The sequence below is a fragment of the Tasmannia lanceolata genome, unplaced genomic scaffold (assembly GCF_043159265.1).
Source record: "Tasmannia lanceolata isolate RefF3 unplaced genomic scaffold, GAP_Taslan_0.1 ptg000003l, whole genome shotgun sequence".
NCBI lineage: Eukaryota > Viridiplantae > Streptophyta > Magnoliopsida > Canellales > Winteraceae > Tasmannia > Tasmannia lanceolata.
The window spans coordinates 19,033,452-19,052,781 of record NW_027518680.1 but is presented as its reverse complement, the minus strand read 5'-3'; the positions used below and the strand labels follow the sequence as shown (position 1 = coordinate 19,052,781).

At 35.9% G+C, this 19,330-nt stretch overlaps 1 protein-coding gene across 2 annotated transcripts; it reads left to right on the top strand.

Annotated features, from left to right (window-relative positions):
* Positions 1-8,616: 8,616 nt before the first annotated feature.
* Positions 8,617-17,172, top strand: LOC143853341 (protein EMBRYONIC FLOWER 1-like). Of its 2 annotated transcripts, none has more exons than XM_077363089.1 (6): positions 8,617-9,070; positions 11,403-11,598; positions 12,132-12,397; positions 12,531-13,495; positions 14,828-16,433; positions 16,574-17,172. In XM_077363089.1, the coding sequence occupies exons 2-5, from the start codon at positions 11,444-11,446 to the stop codon at positions 16,382-16,384; spliced, it is 2,943 nt and encodes a 980-aa protein (XP_077219204.1). In that variant the 5' UTR covers positions 8,617-9,070; positions 11,403-11,443; the 3' UTR covers positions 16,385-16,433; positions 16,574-17,172. The 2 variants fall into 2 exon arrangements, with proteins under 2 accessions (XP_077219204.1, XP_077219200.1); XM_077363085.1 differs by having other exon boundaries at positions 8,618-9,070; positions 12,495-13,495.
* Positions 17,173-19,330: the final 2,158 nt, after the last annotated feature.

Below are 19,330 nucleotides of genomic sequence, written 5' to 3'. Positions count from 1 at the left end.
TTCATGTTCCTCCGGTTTTGTACACGGCCCCAATTGCAGCCCATCAAAACAACAAGTCAGTAGATTCGGTCTTGCAGAATTTGGCTCAAATGTCCATGAAGAAGAACAACAACAACAATGATAACAATAACAACAACAACAACAACAACAATGACAACACCTACAACAACAACAATGGAGGTGGTGGTGATAGGCAACAAGATGGGAGTACAAGTTCACTGTTTGAGGGCATAGGGCTGCAAGGTACCGTAGGAGATAATGTGGATTTTATGATTCCTGATGTGTTGTGCTACAGGGTTGCTAGAATTGGGACCATCATTTTGAAGTCCACTCAGTCCAACTTTCCAACTTGTTCAGTTGCTTGTAAATTTGTGTTTTGGGATTCTTCTACGGAATCAACATACCAAGCAATTACCAAGTCCATATTAGAGACCAATTACTCAATTTGTTAACAAGGTAATGTGAAAGTCCAATAATAAACCATTGCTTTGTGTATCTGCAAAAGACTCTAATTCATGCCCATTCTATTAAGTAACCGTTTTAAGAGACTATTATTCACACTACCATATTTGTTAATGCCACTGCTCACTATTTTACACTTTTCTGATTCAATGTTGATAACATCTTGAGTATTGTAACAACAATGTACAACGGATTGCATGAGAAATGTGATTTTATGGGAATAGGAAATCAACAAAACATGCCTATCAAATGGAAGGTTCATATCATTCAAAATCTGCTGTCTTAAAGTATATCTAGAACAGATTCGTGGCCTTCAAATGAACAATACAGACTCTGAGCTGTTTGTTACTTAAACTCTTCAAGGCTTGACAAATCCAATGAAAATCTGAGGACAATGAAGTAACAAATCCAATGGTTACAATTAGAGGGTCGCTGCCCACAAGATTCGTCAATAAAATACACATCGATCCACTTTCAAAGGTCCAAACCACAAGATTCTGTTTACAAAGTTCAAATACTTAAAAGGTTCATAGAGTTTCTGAATGTAATGACAATCTGCTTGTCAATTTTCTTTTACAGTCAGTAGTGAGAAAAACAGAATTAACATGAACATAAAAATTACGATAAGATATATAATTCTGATGAGGTGCTTCTCAATGTAGTGTTGATGAGTTGGCCGCCCTCTTGGCATAGGTAATACATCGTCTTCAACTATGTTCTCATGCGCCACTCCTCTCGGCATTTCATCCACCTCATAGAAAACTCTAGGTTTAATATATCAAAATAATAATGTTTAAGTTGACAAATCATATAGTAACTCTTATATGATGGATCGAAAATTAAAAATTATATACAGATCTTGTATATTGCAAACATAACAAAAAGGGAAAAATACAGTTACACCTAGTCAACTTTCTGACACTTTCAACTCTAACTCTGACTAAGTCACCAACTGCACCCCCTAAGGTTTCATTTTGTATCAGGTAGACCCCCTCTTTTGAAACACTATCAATGCTAATGAAGACCCCATACCCCCGCTCCAAACGCCATACCCGAATCCAAACACTACCAAAGAGACAGTGGGCTCATATTGTTTGAATTGGATGATCCAAAGCGTTCATTTGATTGGCCCCGACATAGATAGGGTGTGCCCAAAAAATAAGCTCCATAGGATCATCCTAACCCTTCGATCTGTGGATGAACTGTCAACTGAGGGGTTCTACCTTATACAAATTGACACCTCAACGAGTGCAGTTAGTGACTTTTAAAAGTCAGGGTTATAGTTGAAAATGTCATAAAGTTGACAGGGTGTATCTATATTTTTCCCTAACAAAAATTTAGCCAATTCTAATGGTTTGATAAGGAGATATAACTATTCTAACAGAGATCTAGGAATCTGCCAGAAATTCTAGTTCCAAAAATACCTTTTAAGATCTATTTTTTAAAAACTCCAATGGCCTCTAAACATTTTATACAAGTTGGAAAATTGATTAAGATCTTCACTTCCAATATTAAACATCAAGCGATTTATATGACCTATACTCTTAGAAAACAATAACCACTTACCTAACCATGAGTTCAAGCGTTCTTTAGATTTCTTTAACCATCAAACTTCCGATGTGAAACTTTATTTCCACAAGATATTTTCGATTCTAAGCAATGGAGAATCTTTATATGGGTCTCAAACTCTCAAACCTTCACAAAAGATGAAGGGTAAAGAAAAACCTAAGGTTTTGAAATTTTCTGAAGAGCACAAAACAATATGTAGAGAATGAAGAGAAAAAAAAGAGTTTTAGGGTTAAATCTCTACACCAATATTCACTATTGTCAAGTTCTTCCTCAAGTCTCTATACGACCTATTAAAAAGCACAATTATGTCCAAATGTCACAAATTTCTTGAATTAAACTCCCTTATTATATTTAAAGTTAATCTAATTAATGATTAGCAAGTTTACTTTTGGGTTTTGACGATATTAAATATCATACGAATTTCAAGTGATGTTTTCATGCAAGTTTCATAGTCTAAAAGTATATTTCAAGTGATGTTGACGCAGCCCACCCCCATGTGGCTGACAAATTTGAAACCCACATGAACCAAAACAAACAGGCCCTTACTAAGGCTGAGAGGATCAATCAATCATCCCCTTCACTAATAAACACCCTAAAAAGTAGGACGTTTCTCTAATTTATATATAGTATAGATAGATTTGCTAATAGATTTTTTCGCTTTCAAGTGTCAGAGAGATTACTTTATTAACCATTACTGGAAGGATTTAAAATCTTTTATTGTTTACTAATTTCTATTTTTGGTTCTTCGGCGTGAATGTGTTAGGTCGGAAGCAAATCCTTTAAGCGCCGTTAAAGGGTGCGGAAGCGTCTATAAGAGGGGTTTCTTCGCCCATGCATAAAATGAATAGAAGGAGCTTCTCCCTTTCTCCTCCCCTCTTCTTTTATCTTTTTTGTCAAGTTACTCTTGTTTGGAGTGTCGCTGCGCTTTGAGCACCCCATTGATAAGATTTGATCATTGTATCTCTTGGAGGCAACTGCTATATATCCTCTTATATCGAAACTACGAAATGGGGAGGTGGGTAATGTCATCTCACAAACGACATATTTAGATAGATGCTTTGGTCATTGATAAGTTTATCTTCTCTTGTAGCTATCGATCTATCTATACGAGTTTTTATATGTGTTCTATGGTGTTCGAGCGTACATGCAGGACGAACGCCCTTGATATTTGATCCTAGTCCTTGGATCAAATATCAAGGGGAAACCCTTTTGCTCATATCAATAGGAGTGCCAATGATCTAGCGGATCGATTGGCTAAATCCAGGGCTTTGAGGGACTCTGTTTACTCCAGATCTTCTCTACTCATTGATGTGAATCTATAATATTCTTTTTTATGGTTGGAATATAGTTATCTTATTCAAAAAAAATAAAAAAAAATAAAAAAATCAAGGGATGAACCCCTTGATATTTGATCTAACATCAGATATCAAGGATTGCTGCCCTGATACTTTTATATATGTAAGCTTATTTGAGCTCCAACTCAAAAACACATTTGGCCCCACATATATTTGGGCATCCAAAGCATTCATTTGGAAGGCCCTTCCACGGATAGGGTGTGTAAAAAAAATCAGATCGATAAGATAATCCTAACCCAATCAAAGGTGGAGGGGAAAATGGACAGACATTGTGTGTCCATGTTTCTGTCCATTTTTCCCTCCACAAATGGCAGGGTTAGGATGATCCTGTAGGGCTGATTTTTGGTACACACCCTATCCATGGAAGGATCTTCCAAATGAATGCTTTGGATCACCCCAAAAATGTAGGGCCACTTGTGTTTCTGAGCTCTAGCTCGGATAAGCTTATCTGAGCTAGATCTTAGGAACACTTCTGTGTGTGTGTCTGTATATATGATATTTCTAGCCTTTTTGTTTGTCTTATCCTGAAAATGACTGAATTTCCACCTTCTTTTATTTTTCTATTGTTAAAAATAAAGTCAATTTTAAGAAAAGATGTAAAATACTAAGAAAGAGGGCTTCTAATTTTCAATTAAAATAAAAACAGAAATCCTATATTCGCACGTCCTAATTTTGATTTTGATCTATTTATTTATTTTAAGGAAAATGATTTGAGGACCCTACAAGGAGTACAATCTAGGATGGCCTGTGGCTGTGTGCCTTGCATGTGTATTCAGACTGCTTATGACCACATGTGTGCCCTGCATGTGGGCCACAGTGCATATGACCACAGGCCAGGCTATGAATAACCAATTTGAGATCTTTAAAATAAAGGAGTGCCAATATCAAACCATGCCAAGCAAATGTGTCCATATAGATTCCATATATAGAACCCTAGTTACTATTTAAGTAAGGGTATTGTTGCCTAGCGTCCATTGGAAAGGCCATGAGAGGGCAGCCACAGAGGCTCACTTTTCAACAGATTTTGTCTTATTCATGATGTGGCTTCTCTCTCATGCAACAGACGACCCACGAAATGCCTTCTCGGATGGACGGTAGCAAATCCGGTTATAATGGTTGATTTCTGGCTCTTCATGATGATGCCCGGCCATTATATTACCTGCAAGTACGACTCTTGTATATAAGTTATCAACTCTGGTCATGATCACCGTTTGCAAAAGATTTTCTTCTTCTTTTTGAATTCCTCATATTTCCTTACTTTTTAAAAGGAGGACGCAAAAATATGAAGCAACTTAGGGACGATTTATTAATTATGTCTAGGTGCACCCATTAGACTCTGACTAGAAAAAATATCATTTCCCAAAATAAACTATCCCAAATTTGTATATTACTTTCTGGACAGCCCCCTTATTGGCCCCCTATTGGGGATCTTCCTAAGACCTTACTTCGTAGGACACTTACCCAAATGGTCATTTAAATGAGGAAGAAAAGTCCTTTATCTTTAAGAAAAGTCTCATATTTAGGGATATAGTATTTTACATACGATGACACTACGTTTAGGTATAAGTGGAGTCAAAACACAATTAGATGATCTAAACGGTTCAGTTTTTAGCCTGTCCACCATTGTAGGCCATATCCCAAAAATCCTATCCATAGAAAGATCCTGACCCTCCACCATATCTGGTGTAATGTATGACACACTATAAAAGCTTTCACAAATTGAAGGGTTTTGATCATCTTATGGAGATTATTGAAAAGTCTTATGATATACATGGGCATTGTTTAGGGGGGTTGTTTGGGACAATCTTGACACAAGTGTCTTGATATAATTTTCCTTCATTTTGAAAGATCTACTTGTTAACAGTTTTTTAGTGTGGCACACGTTTAAATGATGGATCCATTTATCCAAAAAGGAGACCATAAGTCCAGATAACTGCTTCGGATGCAATTTGGGTCGCAATTTGGGTCGGGCTCAACCTGAACCCGACGGTTCAACCTGATTTTGGCTCTGGATGGGTTGGCATTCCTCGGGTTGGGTTGGAAAAGCCAACCCGATTTAATTTTGGGTTGGGTTACGGTTGAGGTCTTGGCAACCAGAACCCGACTTCCGTCTAATTTTATCTTTGATCATTTTCTTTGGGCTATTGTATTTTTCTGTTTGGCCATTGCTGAACCCGAACCCAACCCGACAACTCAACCCAATTTCGGGTTAGATGGGTTGGGTTAGGATTGAGAGATTTGGAGCCAGGTTGGGTTAGGGTTGACCATCCTTAACCTTAAAAAAGTACTAGTTAGGGTTGAGGGGATGCCATCTCAGGTTGGGTTAGGGTTGGCCTCAACCCGATCGAACCCAACCCGAGTTGCACCCCTACCAAATACTGTTGAGAACACCTTGATCGGATTATCTTAGGCCCTTGGTCCATCCAGCCTCATTTAGGATTCCGCCAAGGAAAACTTAACTAGTACTTCTTTTTATAGTAGTTTATATGAGGGATGCAATTTCTCGAGGCTCATTCAGGGTTCTCCCAAGAAAGCCATAACTGTTATTTTTGTTGGTAACCTAAGCAACATTATAAAAATTCTAAAGAGACTCTGGGATAAACTAGCTTAAACACTAATGGCACTGGAAAACAATACATATATACAAGGACTCTCCCATTTTCAATACATAGAAACTATCCTAGAACTCCACAATGACTTTTCACACAACAATGCACATTGATTTTGATTTACACATTCCAACAATTCCTGCTTAGCATAGAGCCAAGGTCATTTCGGTCGCCTCTTGATGTTCTACAAGATCAATGGTCTTGATTGAACATGCATTTTCCCTAAAAGTTATTTCTGCATGATCTCTACAGGATTAGGGGAAGAATACAACTTATGCACGATAACACTTAATAATTAATTTTTTCTTCACTCTACAGTTTCAGTTGCATCAGGTTCAGACTCTCCATGTATTCTGATCTGAACTCCCCACTATGATGCTATTTTGTTGTCATTTTCTACAATAACAGCTTCTTTGGAAAAAACACCAGCACGCATAGACAAGAATTATTCTTTTAGTTCTAAGTCAGATACATACTTGAAATTTCTGTGTCAGAACTGATATTTCTCCCCAACTTTCGGATTCGAGCTGTATGGATGATAAAAGAAGAGCTAAATATTTCTCCCCAACCTTGGGATTCATCCTCAATGTGAAATAAATTTGTTGAGAAGTCTTACCAAAATTTATTTTTTAGGGATATAAAATGCTATCGTTTTTCTTTGAGTTTTAGATTTTTGCTGAAAATATATGAGTTCTTGATCAAGCTTTCATCCAGTAGTTTAAAGTGAAGTTTCTGATCAGCCTAAGAGAATGATTTACAAAGAGTTCAGAACAAAAAGCCCAACTATTCCTTCTAAAACTACTGTATAACTTGTTTTAATTACACAGAATCTGATTGTTTTGACAGTGGCATGTTTTCCTTTCTCTCTTTCAATCCATTTTTAATATAAATCTATGAAATAATGACTTAAAAAGCTGTGATAATATGTTCAAATGATTGTCGGTAGCATTTTTAGAAAATTAAACTTGTATATGTCCATCTATCTTTCTACAAGGAAAATAATAAAGTTCAGGTAACAGTTACAGAAACTTAGATTATAGAAGTCCATGCATGCACAGTATTTAGAAGTCATATTCTATAATTACATAGGACATGTGGATTTTTTTCAGCCAAGAAAATTAATAGTATTGCTCTTATTATAGTATAATACTTTTCAAGATAGCTTACTTTGACTATCATGAGTCTTACAGAAAAGCATTCAGAAACTAGTGGATGCTTTTAAGAGTACTTCCACCATCATGAGATTGAACAGTCCATGGAAAGAAAAAAAAAGTAACAAAGTAAACAAGAGATATATCAACATGCATATCAGTACAAATTTACTTAAATTCATCATTCCAGAAACGTTACAAAATTGCAGAATATTTCTGAAATATTACAAAATTGGAGAAGTTTCTATTTTCTCATCCTCTTATTATCATAGATTTGCTGCCTTTGTTGTTATATTGGCTTTGTGACAACATAAATTATCATAGAGAGTGATAGAAAGTCGATATAAGAGGAAATGAACTCTTCAAAATACACTCGATCACTTTCCCTTTCTATATCCTAGAAACAAGTAGCTGAATCTCCAGTCTATTAGCCTCTAAGAACAGAAAAACTAGGTTGTGAGTAGCAACCCTGAGAGACCCATATCTTTGTTTCTTGATATGTGAAGAACTAAATAGAAATTCTAGAGGAAGCATGTATATTTTTTCAGTGTACTTCTAACCAGCTAATAGTTTCAGAGGATCTTTTCTTCGGTGAAGAGAGCAAGTAACAGAGAAAAAATTTCTTTGGTTGAGCATGCAAAATTTTAGGGTTTCTTCATATTTTCAGTCAAGGAACACCCACAAGGCATGCCTTAACACATACTAGAAAAAAAAAATGATCTGTTCTTCATGTCGGCAACAAATTATGGGGCTTCCAGAAACCATAGCTGGCCAAAACTGGTCCGTATTTGTTATTTGAAAATGAGATTATTTTAGTTTAATCCTGATTTGCAAATGGGGTTTAAAGCCTCTAAAGAGGGCTTTAACTATATAATACGTACCCAGAACTGTTTTATACTCATTATTTTCATATTATCATATTTTAACTTCAAAACCATTTGCATTATGATATCCAAAGAAGCCCTTAAGTACCATTAGGGATAGATATACATATATCTATCTGTATATAGGCTTTCTAACTTCAACCACACAGTTTAGCACCCTTTAGTTTTACAAAAAAAAGGGTGCCATTATCAATTTTTCCATGTTATTTTCATTTTTTATTATTCATTAGTTTTTTTTCTCTTTTGGGTTGTTTCATATTCTGTTTGATCTTGACGGTCCGATCTTAAGATTCTAAAATCGCGCTCCTGCAATCGACCTTTTTGTGGGCCATTGTCCTAAAACCTCTTACAAGCCATCCAAAAGCCTAGAGCATGTGGGCCCATCAACTGAATGCTTATCTGAAGTTGAATTTGCCTACGTTATAGACAGTACAGATGGTTTATACACCGAGCTTCCGTATATATTCTACACATAGGATCCTTCATTGTCTAATTACATTATATCTGCCCACTTTTTATCCATCCATCATAGACCTCATCCATTCAATATATCACTTATTTGGCCATATAAAACATGAGTAAGTCAGGTGGTGGGACTGTACGGTTAGGGTTAGGGTTAGGGTTCCTGGATTTGTTTGTTGCCACGAAATTAGGGTTTTTATAGTATAGTGGGTGTGATGTGGGCATCACCGAATACTTGGGACATGTTTTGTCTCCGCCTCCTCTCTTTGTTTCACTTTTCCTTACACACTCACAAACAAACGCATGGCAAGATTTTAATACCAAGTTGTAGAAAAAAAGTTTTATAGATAGATGCTCTCTCTCTCTCTCTCTCTCTCTCTCTCTCTCTCTCATCTGTACCCTAAAAAGCTAGGGTTTCGTTCTTTTTCGAACCCTAATTTCTATCATTCTGCTTCAAATTTTTACTCGAATTTCATCTCGCTTCGTTAAAAAATGATCTTTCGTTTCGCGCCATTTTCCCTCAGTGCCATATCGATCTTAAGCTGAGTTGATCGAAGATCCTTTCACCTGAAAATAAGGTAATCTATTTATCTTCTTTTTTTAGAAAGGTAGAAAAAAAAATTCTATTTTAATTATCTTCTTAGATCTTTTTGCCATTTGGTTTAAATAACGTTGTAATTGAATTGAAGTGTTGAATCTGTGCAAGCTTTTTTTTTTTTTTTTCTTTTGCTTCTGATTATCATTTTATTTGATTAGATCGGTTTTTAATTATTTATGCTGTTGTTTGTTTTTTATTGTGTGTTCTTCACGCAGGCGGTTTTTGTTTGCTTGTGTTTTCTATGGTAGAAGTAGGGTTTAGAGTTTCATTCTCTTAAAACCTTCCTATGATAGAAATAGGGTTTAGGGTTTCATACTGACAAATCCTTTTGCCAGTAGAAGCTATATGGGTTTGTTTCCGGACTTGTGACCCGTTATTTTATGATGCGATTGGGTTTTTTTAGATATGGGTTTTTGGTTAATTTGTTGATATTATCATCTATCTTGGGCCGGAAAGAGAGATAACCTTTTCTCATGCAGGAAGTTCCATCTTTTCTGAAGAATACATTAGTTTTGGTTTATGGACTTACAAGCATGATTTTATGTTGTCATTAGGGTTTCATAAAAGTGGTTGTGATGCTAAATCATTGAGTTCATGCACTTGAGGAAAAGAAATGTTCTCTTTTACATGTTGGAAGTGTTAATTTTTTCATGCAATTAAGCCCTACTGTGTTTGTTGTCGGGATTTGATGATTTGTGATTTTATGAAGTATGTTTGGATTGCTAGAAGTGGTTTTGCAGCTAACCTTGATTCTATCAGGCATCTCCTGAAATAAAACCTTTTCGTTTTGATGTATAAATTACTGATTTTTTAGAATAAAACTTAAAAATATTTGATTTTGGAACTGGGCATTTGCTTTTTAGGATGCAAATGTGATTTCTTGATGTGGGGTTTTCAGGTGAAGGATGGAAATAATTATACATTGTGAGAAAAAGAAGCACTTGTTTCATCTTAGAAATGATCTCTTTTGCTATTGAACACTAATATCAGTTAAAGTTTTGGGACTTTTCAAGAAGTGGGTATTTAGCTTAACCATAGATTTTATTAAATATCATGCAAAGAAACATTTTTTCTCTGCATGTTAGAAGTTTGATCGTTTGAAAATAAATTCTAATAGGTTTGGGATTTTTGTTTTCTGACTTTTACTCCTGATTTTATGATTTAATTTGCATGTTTTAGAAATGTGTTTCTATCTAAACTGTCAATTGAGTTGATTCTACAATAAATCTAAAAAACAAAGAATGTTCTTTTATTCATTTTGGAATTGCTACTTTTGTATATAAACTCTAATTTGTTTCTTTTCAGAATATTTATATGATTTTATTATGTAAGAAACTTTTAAAAGTTATCTTTTAGTTAAATTGTTATTCCATAATTCATGAAAATATGAATTTTTTCCTATCTTCTTTCCCATGTAGGATTGCTATCTCTTGCTGATAATCCATAAAATATGTCTATTTTCAAACATCATCATGTGATTTCTAGTTATTGCATGTTTTTTGTAGATCGATAATCTTACAATCTCTTTCGATTATAAGTAAATATGTATATCATTTAATGGTGGGGCATGTGATTTTATTTCATCATGAGGTATCTTTCAGAAGTGAGTTATCTACGAACTCTTGGATCTACAATACTTTAAATCCAAAAAATACATTGACCCGTTTAGGATTCAAAAATATAAATGGAACCTTTTCTAATGTCCATATTGACCAAAAAAAGAAACCAAAAAAACTTTCCAAAATAATTCCATTTTCATGTTAGAAGCACATTTTTGGCCTCCCTCTTTATTGGGAGAGAAAAGGTCCCCTATCTTTTAGTGAATAAACTCTAATGTGAATTTTTATTTGGCATGGATGTGTAGTTTTATGGTGTAATAGAAGTGAGTTTTCAGCTCAGCTATGCACTACATTGAACGTGACAGAAAAGGAAAGCATTAATTTCTTTCTAGTATAGGACATGGTATCTTTTGCAAATAAACACTGATGTATATACGCAGTTGCATTATTTCAGAAGTGGATATATCGTGGATTCTATTTCACATTACTATAAAAAAACATTGTTTTTCCCCATCAAGATAGTACTGTCTTTTTTTTTCTTTTTTTCTTTTTTTTCTTCTTTTTTTTTTACTCAGGCTTGTGAAGATAGTACTGTATTTATTTTTTATTTTTTATTTTTATTTATTTATTTATTTTTTGACTCAGACTTGTGATTTTATGACAGTGTGTGAATTTTAGTAGAGTGGTTATAGTTCAATTGTTGATTCTGTCATAATTCATGTGAAAAAGAAACACTTTTTATTTTCTATGTAGGAATTGCTATCCTTGTGGACTCTGTTGTTATTCTGTTGGTCATGGAGGAGACTGGTATAGAGAAGTGCAATTTCAAAAAAAGTGAGCCCGTTGCTGTTCCCAAGTCTTTCGGTTCACTAACTGAATCAAGATCTATAGAGCTCATAGATGCGGTTGACAAGCAAGACACAGTCAACTGCGGGGGTTTCTCAATTCGGTGAGCCTGCAGACTTAATTATTTCATAGGAACTTTGTATCTTCCAAAACCCAATGAATTTAATTTAAATTCTACATTATGGGCAAATGCTAATATGTATCATCAACACACCAGTGATGAACTGATTTATCATAGCCTGAAGTGGTTTCTCTTCTCTTTTCCATGATGTAGAAAAAAAATAATAGTAGTAACACTATCGGCCAAGTTTATCTTTCTTAAACATTTTGGTTTTTGATTTATCCTTCTTTGCATTCTAAAAGTGGAGCTCTGAAGGCAGTTTCTTGGTCAACCTGTTATGCATTTCTTGCTTTTATATTTTTTATAAAATGAATTTTATATATGACTTCATAAATGAAAATGCAAGACTTATTGGTTCAGTCAATGCATGGTCCAATAAAGATCTTTGCTTAGTTAGTCACAACCATACATCACAGAGAGCCAAAATATTTCTATTGGAATTTACTGTTTGAACTACTTTGACATACATAGGTCGTGGAATTTTCTCTAATGAGTAGTTTGTGTTGTGAGTACAGTGGGTATACTGCCGCAATACGTAAAAGAGATTGGAAGATTTCTTGGCCATTCTTTATGCTTGATGATCATAACAAGTTAGAAGATTCTCCCAACTGGATCCCTCCTATACACGTTAGGCAATTCAGGTGGTGGGGTAACAATTCTGGTTTTCAAGTTGTATCTGAAGAGGACATTTGTGACAGAAGTGAATTTTGTAAAGTTATTGCTAGAAATATGGGTGGTGATAGGGAAAAGGATGTCTCAATTGTCTACTCATCTAGAGAAGGTATGTCAGAGCATATTGCTCAATCTCTTGTGCCAGTCTTTACATAATCCTACTAAAGAAATCAATGTTCCTAATACATCCCTTCTGTACTCTTCAGATATCCAAACATCTAAACGCTGTGATGTCGGTGCAGAAGAGAATGCTAACAAGATGATTTGCGGAACAATTGGTGGTGCTACAGAAGTTGAACCACATGAAATAGATATTGGTACTCAAAAGGATAATTCTCCAAATGCTGCCGCTAGTCCTATAAGTAAGCTTCACTCCATTGGATTAGATGAGAGTGACTGTGAATTTTTGGAAAACAATGATAATTCATTTGGAAATGAAAGTCGTGATCAACACAGTGCCAGTCAAAATGGTGCTCTAAATGGAGGTTTGTGTCAGAAAAAGGCACGGAAAGTGCGTTTGTTATCTGACATCATAAAATCCGAGGCATTGAATGCGTCTAGAAAAGTTCATATACTTCATGAAGATGCAGAAACAAGTCATTTTGATGCGGCAGTCATCCATTCTAAAGAATCACCAGATGCATCCATGGGGACAGGTCTACAACCTGGCCTCAAAAGTAGTGTTGGTAGCCAAGAAAATTGTAGAAAGACTGTAATGGGTAAGAAGCGAAAGAGGGCGTGTGGACTTGGAGATAAGGGTTCTTCCCTCATGTGTTTGCCGAAGGTTGTGCCCGAAAAAGTTGTGTCTACATTTCATAAAGGATTGGCAGAAGTGATACACATTGAGACTGCAACTGATAATTCTAAAGCTGGGGTGGGTCTACCTCCACGTCTCAAAAGTCATGTGGCTACAGAAAAAAGGTGTGGGAAGACCATTATGAGTAAGAACCAAAATAAGATGACCCGATTTGAAGATGGGGAGTCTTCCTTGGCACCTCATAGCAAGGACGTGTCTGCAAAAGTTTGTACTTCTACTGGAGATTCAGAAACTAACAATGATGAAATTGCTATTCACTCTAAATCATCATGGGGTGCATTTACCAAAAGAGAACTACATCCAGATCCTGTGGCTACTCATAGGAAGGTTGTTCCAAGACAAAAGCGAAATAAGATGCCTCGAGTTGAAGATATTTCCATTTCGCGGAAGGTATGGATTTTCTGCTTATTGGTACATGATATTTTAATTTCAGAATGCTTGCTTTCGCCTCCATTTTCTATTACTGTTTAATTCTACCTATTACTTCTCTTTTTCTTATTTATGAATCAATGACTACCAATACCATATATGTTACTTTCATTCACTTCTAAATGGCCTGTAAATATTAAAAGCATTTTGGATCACCAGCTTCAGACTTCAGAGTAATATTTAAATAATTCACATCTTCTATCCTTAGTATCATACAATGGAAATTATTTGCAACTAAAGGTTTCTGATGACTGCAATAGCTTTGAAAGAATTATCTAAATCTGATGCCAAATCATTAACCTCAACAAGACTGACACATAGTCTCCGTTGGATTGGCTCCTTAGCTGCCACCTAATAATATTAAACAAATTGCATTCCAGAATAGGGGGCTTGACCAAGACAGCAAGATGATGATTCATCTAGATGCTTTTATAATTTAAGGCACATAATGAAAGCCAAATGTAACCCTAATATCTATAATTCCCTCAATTTTCTTCGTGGAAGAGGTAAATGAGTTCATTGTACCCATCAAGATGCACTCCCTCAAAATGATATCCCTGTTTGCTCATGTTTTGGTTGTGTTATCCCTGTTTGCTCATGATCTATATAATCTATATTAATTTATTAAGATGTGTTGGTGTATCTTTGCATGAATTTCTTCATTTTTATGTTTAATTATGTGCATTTTGTATTCGAGTGTGAATATATAGGGACTTTCATAAAGTGTTTTCTTTAAGATAATTATTGGCTAATGACAAACAAGTCTGACAGACAGATACATTCTGGAAATCATTATTGAAGAGGAAATATTAATGGAAACAGTTTTTAGAGATGACGATAATCACCGAGTCCCAGTATATGGTTTCATCTGTATATCTATTTACATTCATGAAGGCATCCAGACCATCTGTGGGTATCTTTTATGCTTTTGCACCTTTTCTGAGGGGTTTCTCCTCATCAACACCCATGTGGTACAAAGTTCTGATGCTTTTGGGGCATGTATATGTTGAATGTCTCTTGATTTGTCAGACATCTAACAGACAATTATTTAATAGGACATTATTTTGCCACAGAATTGGAATTTTTATGGGCAATGGTACCTGTCTCTGTTCATGTATTTGTTTTGGATGGGATATCTTTCTTTCTATTTTCATTTTAGGCTTAAATACTTTTTTAACTGCTGCATTCTTTTCAGTAGTTTTTTCAGAGTAGAATTGCTTCTATAAAATGAATTATCTTGACTGGGTGAAAAGAGTGATTTATATGATCGAAACAATGAATTTTTTATTCCAGGATTCCTCCGCTAAAACCAAGTACAAGGGCATTACAGATTTTCACGGAAATCAGAAAATCACAAAGAAAAGAAGTGCTCAAAGAAGTGAAAGAACCACTAAACCATGTGAAGATCCAGATTTTGATGACATCCCAATGGATATTGTCGGATTCATGGCGAAAAATCAGCATGAAAGAAGTCTATCGAATGCCAAAGATACAGAAGAGAGCAGGTATAACATGTCACAAACAGAGAACACAATGTCTGCTAGTATAATGGATTTTACTGAAGTTCTTGAAAAAGAGGTCTCAGCCGTGCTTCCCAAGAAAAACTTTTCCATTGAAAGGTCTCAGTCCAGCAATGCTGTAAGTGGCATACGTTCTACTGGCATGAGTACCGAAAATGCTCACAAGACACTGGATGGATGCCCTTCTCATATCAATAGTGAATATGACAACAGCCACATGAATATAAATCATCGAGAACAACCTTGTATCCCTACACCATTTTCCTCATTTTCCCGATATCAGAGAAAGCCATCAAGTGGAATTCAGCCTCCTGTTACTGATTCTGGCAGAAACCGTGATGGACGGTCTCTTAATTCTATAGAGTTCTTAGAGGCATGCCCCGATAATCAGACCATTTCACAAAAGAATTTATGTGGAGAAGCTCAGTTGGATAGGTCCTCGATACAATTGAATAGCAGGCTGTGTGATATTAACACTACTCATAAGGTTGATGAGTTGTATCACACAAACATGTTCTCTCACCCTACAGATCCGTTGCCTAAAAGAAATCCAAACACAGATACTCACGGGAATCATGTCCTTAAATCAGTGATCCCTTTTGTTGGTCCTCAGAGTCAGAATCAGAAAGATAATGCCTCAGAAACAAACAAAGGGACCCTTCCAACATATGCATTTTCTTGTGCAGAGAATGGAGATGGGTATCAGCCGAGCGGGATGAGTCCATTAGACTTGTACTCGAATGAGAATATACCAGCAATGCAATTGCTCAGACTAATGGACCAGGGGGCATCCTCAAGTACCCTTCCAACATATGCATTTTCTCGACTTTCAAAGATTGGTCTTGGGCATTCACTACCAAACACTACGGCCAAATCTAAATATTTTAGGAGCGAATCGCTTGCAGGTGGATTTCCCAACAATGGGATGTTGCCTTCCAAAAGTCCGCAGAAAGAGAAGACTAAAATATATCCCTCTCTCCCACAAAGTAGCGGATATGTTTCTCGTGATGGAAATTCAGGTAAAAGTCGTGAATCTGTTCCCATCCATGACACACAGAAAAAATTCCTGTCTGTTTCAGATTCCATTCCACATTGTAAGGACTACCAAACAGGAGAAAATTTGATGGAAAATGTTGAGCTGGGAATGTGCACTGTTAACCAAAACCCAGCAGAGATTAGCGTTCTGGACGAAGGGAATGAATATATGATTGGAAGTGAAGATCTTGAACATATAAATATGTTTTCATCTAAGGACAGAGTAAGCCCAATTAATCCGGATGGCCATAAGCGAAAGCGGATGATGAAGCTCACTGCTTTACAAGGGCGTTGAATGCTTTTCCATTTCATCAAGGCCATCACATGCATGAGTCATCAATGAGGTTTGCATCAACTAATTTAATGACTTATCTACTTATCTCACATACCCTGTATGTAGGTTTATGAATTACATTTGTCAATCTTGTAATTCATGTGAACTGACATCTTAAAGAATATGGATCTTTGACTGTTGTTTCAACAGGGAAAGTTGCAAGTTTGAAGCCGTGAAATGTGAGCTGGACCGGGAACATCGATTGTACATGCATTTAAAGGCTCTGGTCTTGAACAAATAGGCCTTATATGCATATATTTCAATTTTCGTGGGCTTGTAGTGGTATCATGTGGGAGACTGTGGAAGCAAAAGTGGCAGCAGAACTTAGAGAAGTTATTTTAAAACCCCTGAAATTTTCATGAATCCTGCAATTCTGAAAATTAAAGACTAGCACCCTTAAGTAAAAGACTTGCAAATACAGGCTTGTGTTCTATGTATGTGTGAAACCTCAAAGTGGCATTTCTGTCAGCATTCATTAATATCAAACCTTCAGGACATTTGAGTTGTAAATATATCTTCTGCTTAATTTCAAACTGTAGAAATAAAGAGATGTGTGAAAATGTTGACTGTTTAGTTGTATTTTCTTTATGACGGTATGTACATAGGATGAATATCATCAGTTGAATATGAAACTGTAAACAATGCTTCCTTCCAGATATAGTTTTTTGAAAGTTATGTAAAAGTGACAAGGATGCAACCCGAGGACTTCCCAGGAGGTCACCCATCCTAGTACAGCTTCCTTCTAGATATATATTTGTGTATTATGTTTAATATATTTCATCCCTATTACTTTGTAATTTCTTTGATAGGTCTAAGGACTTTATTAGATATAGAACTTTACTTGTAAGCTTTCATCTCTGCACATAACATCATTCTGACTGATTGTGAGAATTGGACTTTGGCATAGCCTTTTAGTCATTTAGCATGATCTTATTACTTCTTTGTGGGTATTTAACTATTCATTTCAATTATTCTCCTTGATTATTATATGATTGCCTTTTCAGGTTCATATGTTGTATATATATAAGAACTGAGACCATTTATGGTATGGAAGTTACTTAATATTGGAAGGCTGGGTTCACTACTTGCACGACATGACCTTGAATTTTGTTGTTCAGAGTAAGGCATACACAATGTGTATGGATGCAATGTTCAATCTAGCCACCCTGATGATTAAGGCCCTGTTTGTTTTGGATCTTGAGAACCGATTGTGAGACCAAAACTGATTATGGGACTCAAATTTACATTTAAAATTTTGAGTCCAATAATCAGTTTTTGGACTCGGAGTCGGTTCTCAGAATCCAAAACAAGTGGACCCTAAGGTTTTTGGCTTGAGCGATCTAGGTAGCCATATTGTACACATGCGTTAGCAGATAAAACAGGATTGTCTACTCATTGTAGAGTATCTTACAATGCTTTGTCAGTTCGTCAGCATAGCAGATTATTTATATCCATTAACTCTTCTACTTTTCTATGTGTGACTAAACTTTTACCCTCTACAAGCTTTATACATAACATGAAAACCCATTTTCCAAAAACAAGGCCTTCTATCGTTTGTTTTTTTAGAACGGTTGCAATACTGTGTACAGTATTGGAGAAGGATAAGCAGACTGACATTGTCGCTAGATCAACAGTAATGATCATTGTTTGGCTCTCAATGAATCATGGATCAAATGATTTTTCTAATTTGAAAACAAAATTATTATTGAAGCAGCAACAAGAGCAAGAGGGGCTGTTTCCATTCCTAAACAAAGATTAGCAGTTTATCTTTCCTTGACAGTAAAAATTTTTCTTTTCAATGATTTGGAGGAATATGATATGATTATGGTTAATTTATAGGGATATTATCATAAATTGTAGGCCCTCTTAAGTAAACATTGAATATGGGTTGGTTCAAGTTTTTCTCTTTAGTGTGTAAAAAAGTAGGAACAGTTAGAAATATTTTTCCTTTCCAAACTTTTCCATAATATTCCTACAATCCAAACATGGCCTAAACTAGGCTTGATGGATTAAGAGGCCAGGATCATCCGATCAAGGTGACCTCAACGACAATTGGCCAGACCTGTGGTCGTCAGTCGAATCAATGAATCTGATCACACCCACAAGGCACACATAGGGCCGAAAAAGTCGCTATTAAGAAACGAGCCTAATTAGCGGTGTTCTTCTTATCATTTTCCATGGTACTGACGTCGAGGAATCTTCAATCTATCCCATCTAAAGGTAAAAGACACAAGTATTTTTTTTCTGTAGATTTATAAAGGAATTAAGGTAGCTTTTGTCACTCTCCGATCCCACTCTGTAAATATCTGCCAGTTTTGGGTCTTCAACCCGACCCGGTTTTGTTTTCCAGCAACACTAAGGGCATGTTCGGCAACATTTCTCATTCTCACCTAAAGAATCGGGCGGAAACGGAGTGATGAGAAACTTTAGAAACGGTTATTTATCGCTTTAAGAAATCCTATTTTTTAGTCGAAAAAGTAACAGAAATTTTGGAAACGAACCTTAGCGGGTCTTCCTCGTTGTATTTTTCATTAACGTAAAAAAAAAATAACAATCCATCCATCATGGCCATCTCATACAGTGTCCTTTTTTTTTTAAGAAGAGAAACAAAACAAATCCTAAAAGAACTCTACTGCTAATTAGATATATAGGTTCAAAACATAGCATCTGCATGTGCCGTTCTCAGGGAGAGTCTCCAACGTTGGGGACTCCTTCTCTTTGAATATATTGGGGAGCATGAGATGATGCATATCTCATAAACTCCTTTTCTTAATGCATCGGTTCCACCTAGAAACCATGTAAAACATGCATATGTGCATGCTAATGGCCATGCCATGCCATCTTCCCATCATGCCAAAACACACCACATCAATGGCCAAAAAGACACGTGGGCTTGTGGTTTTGCAG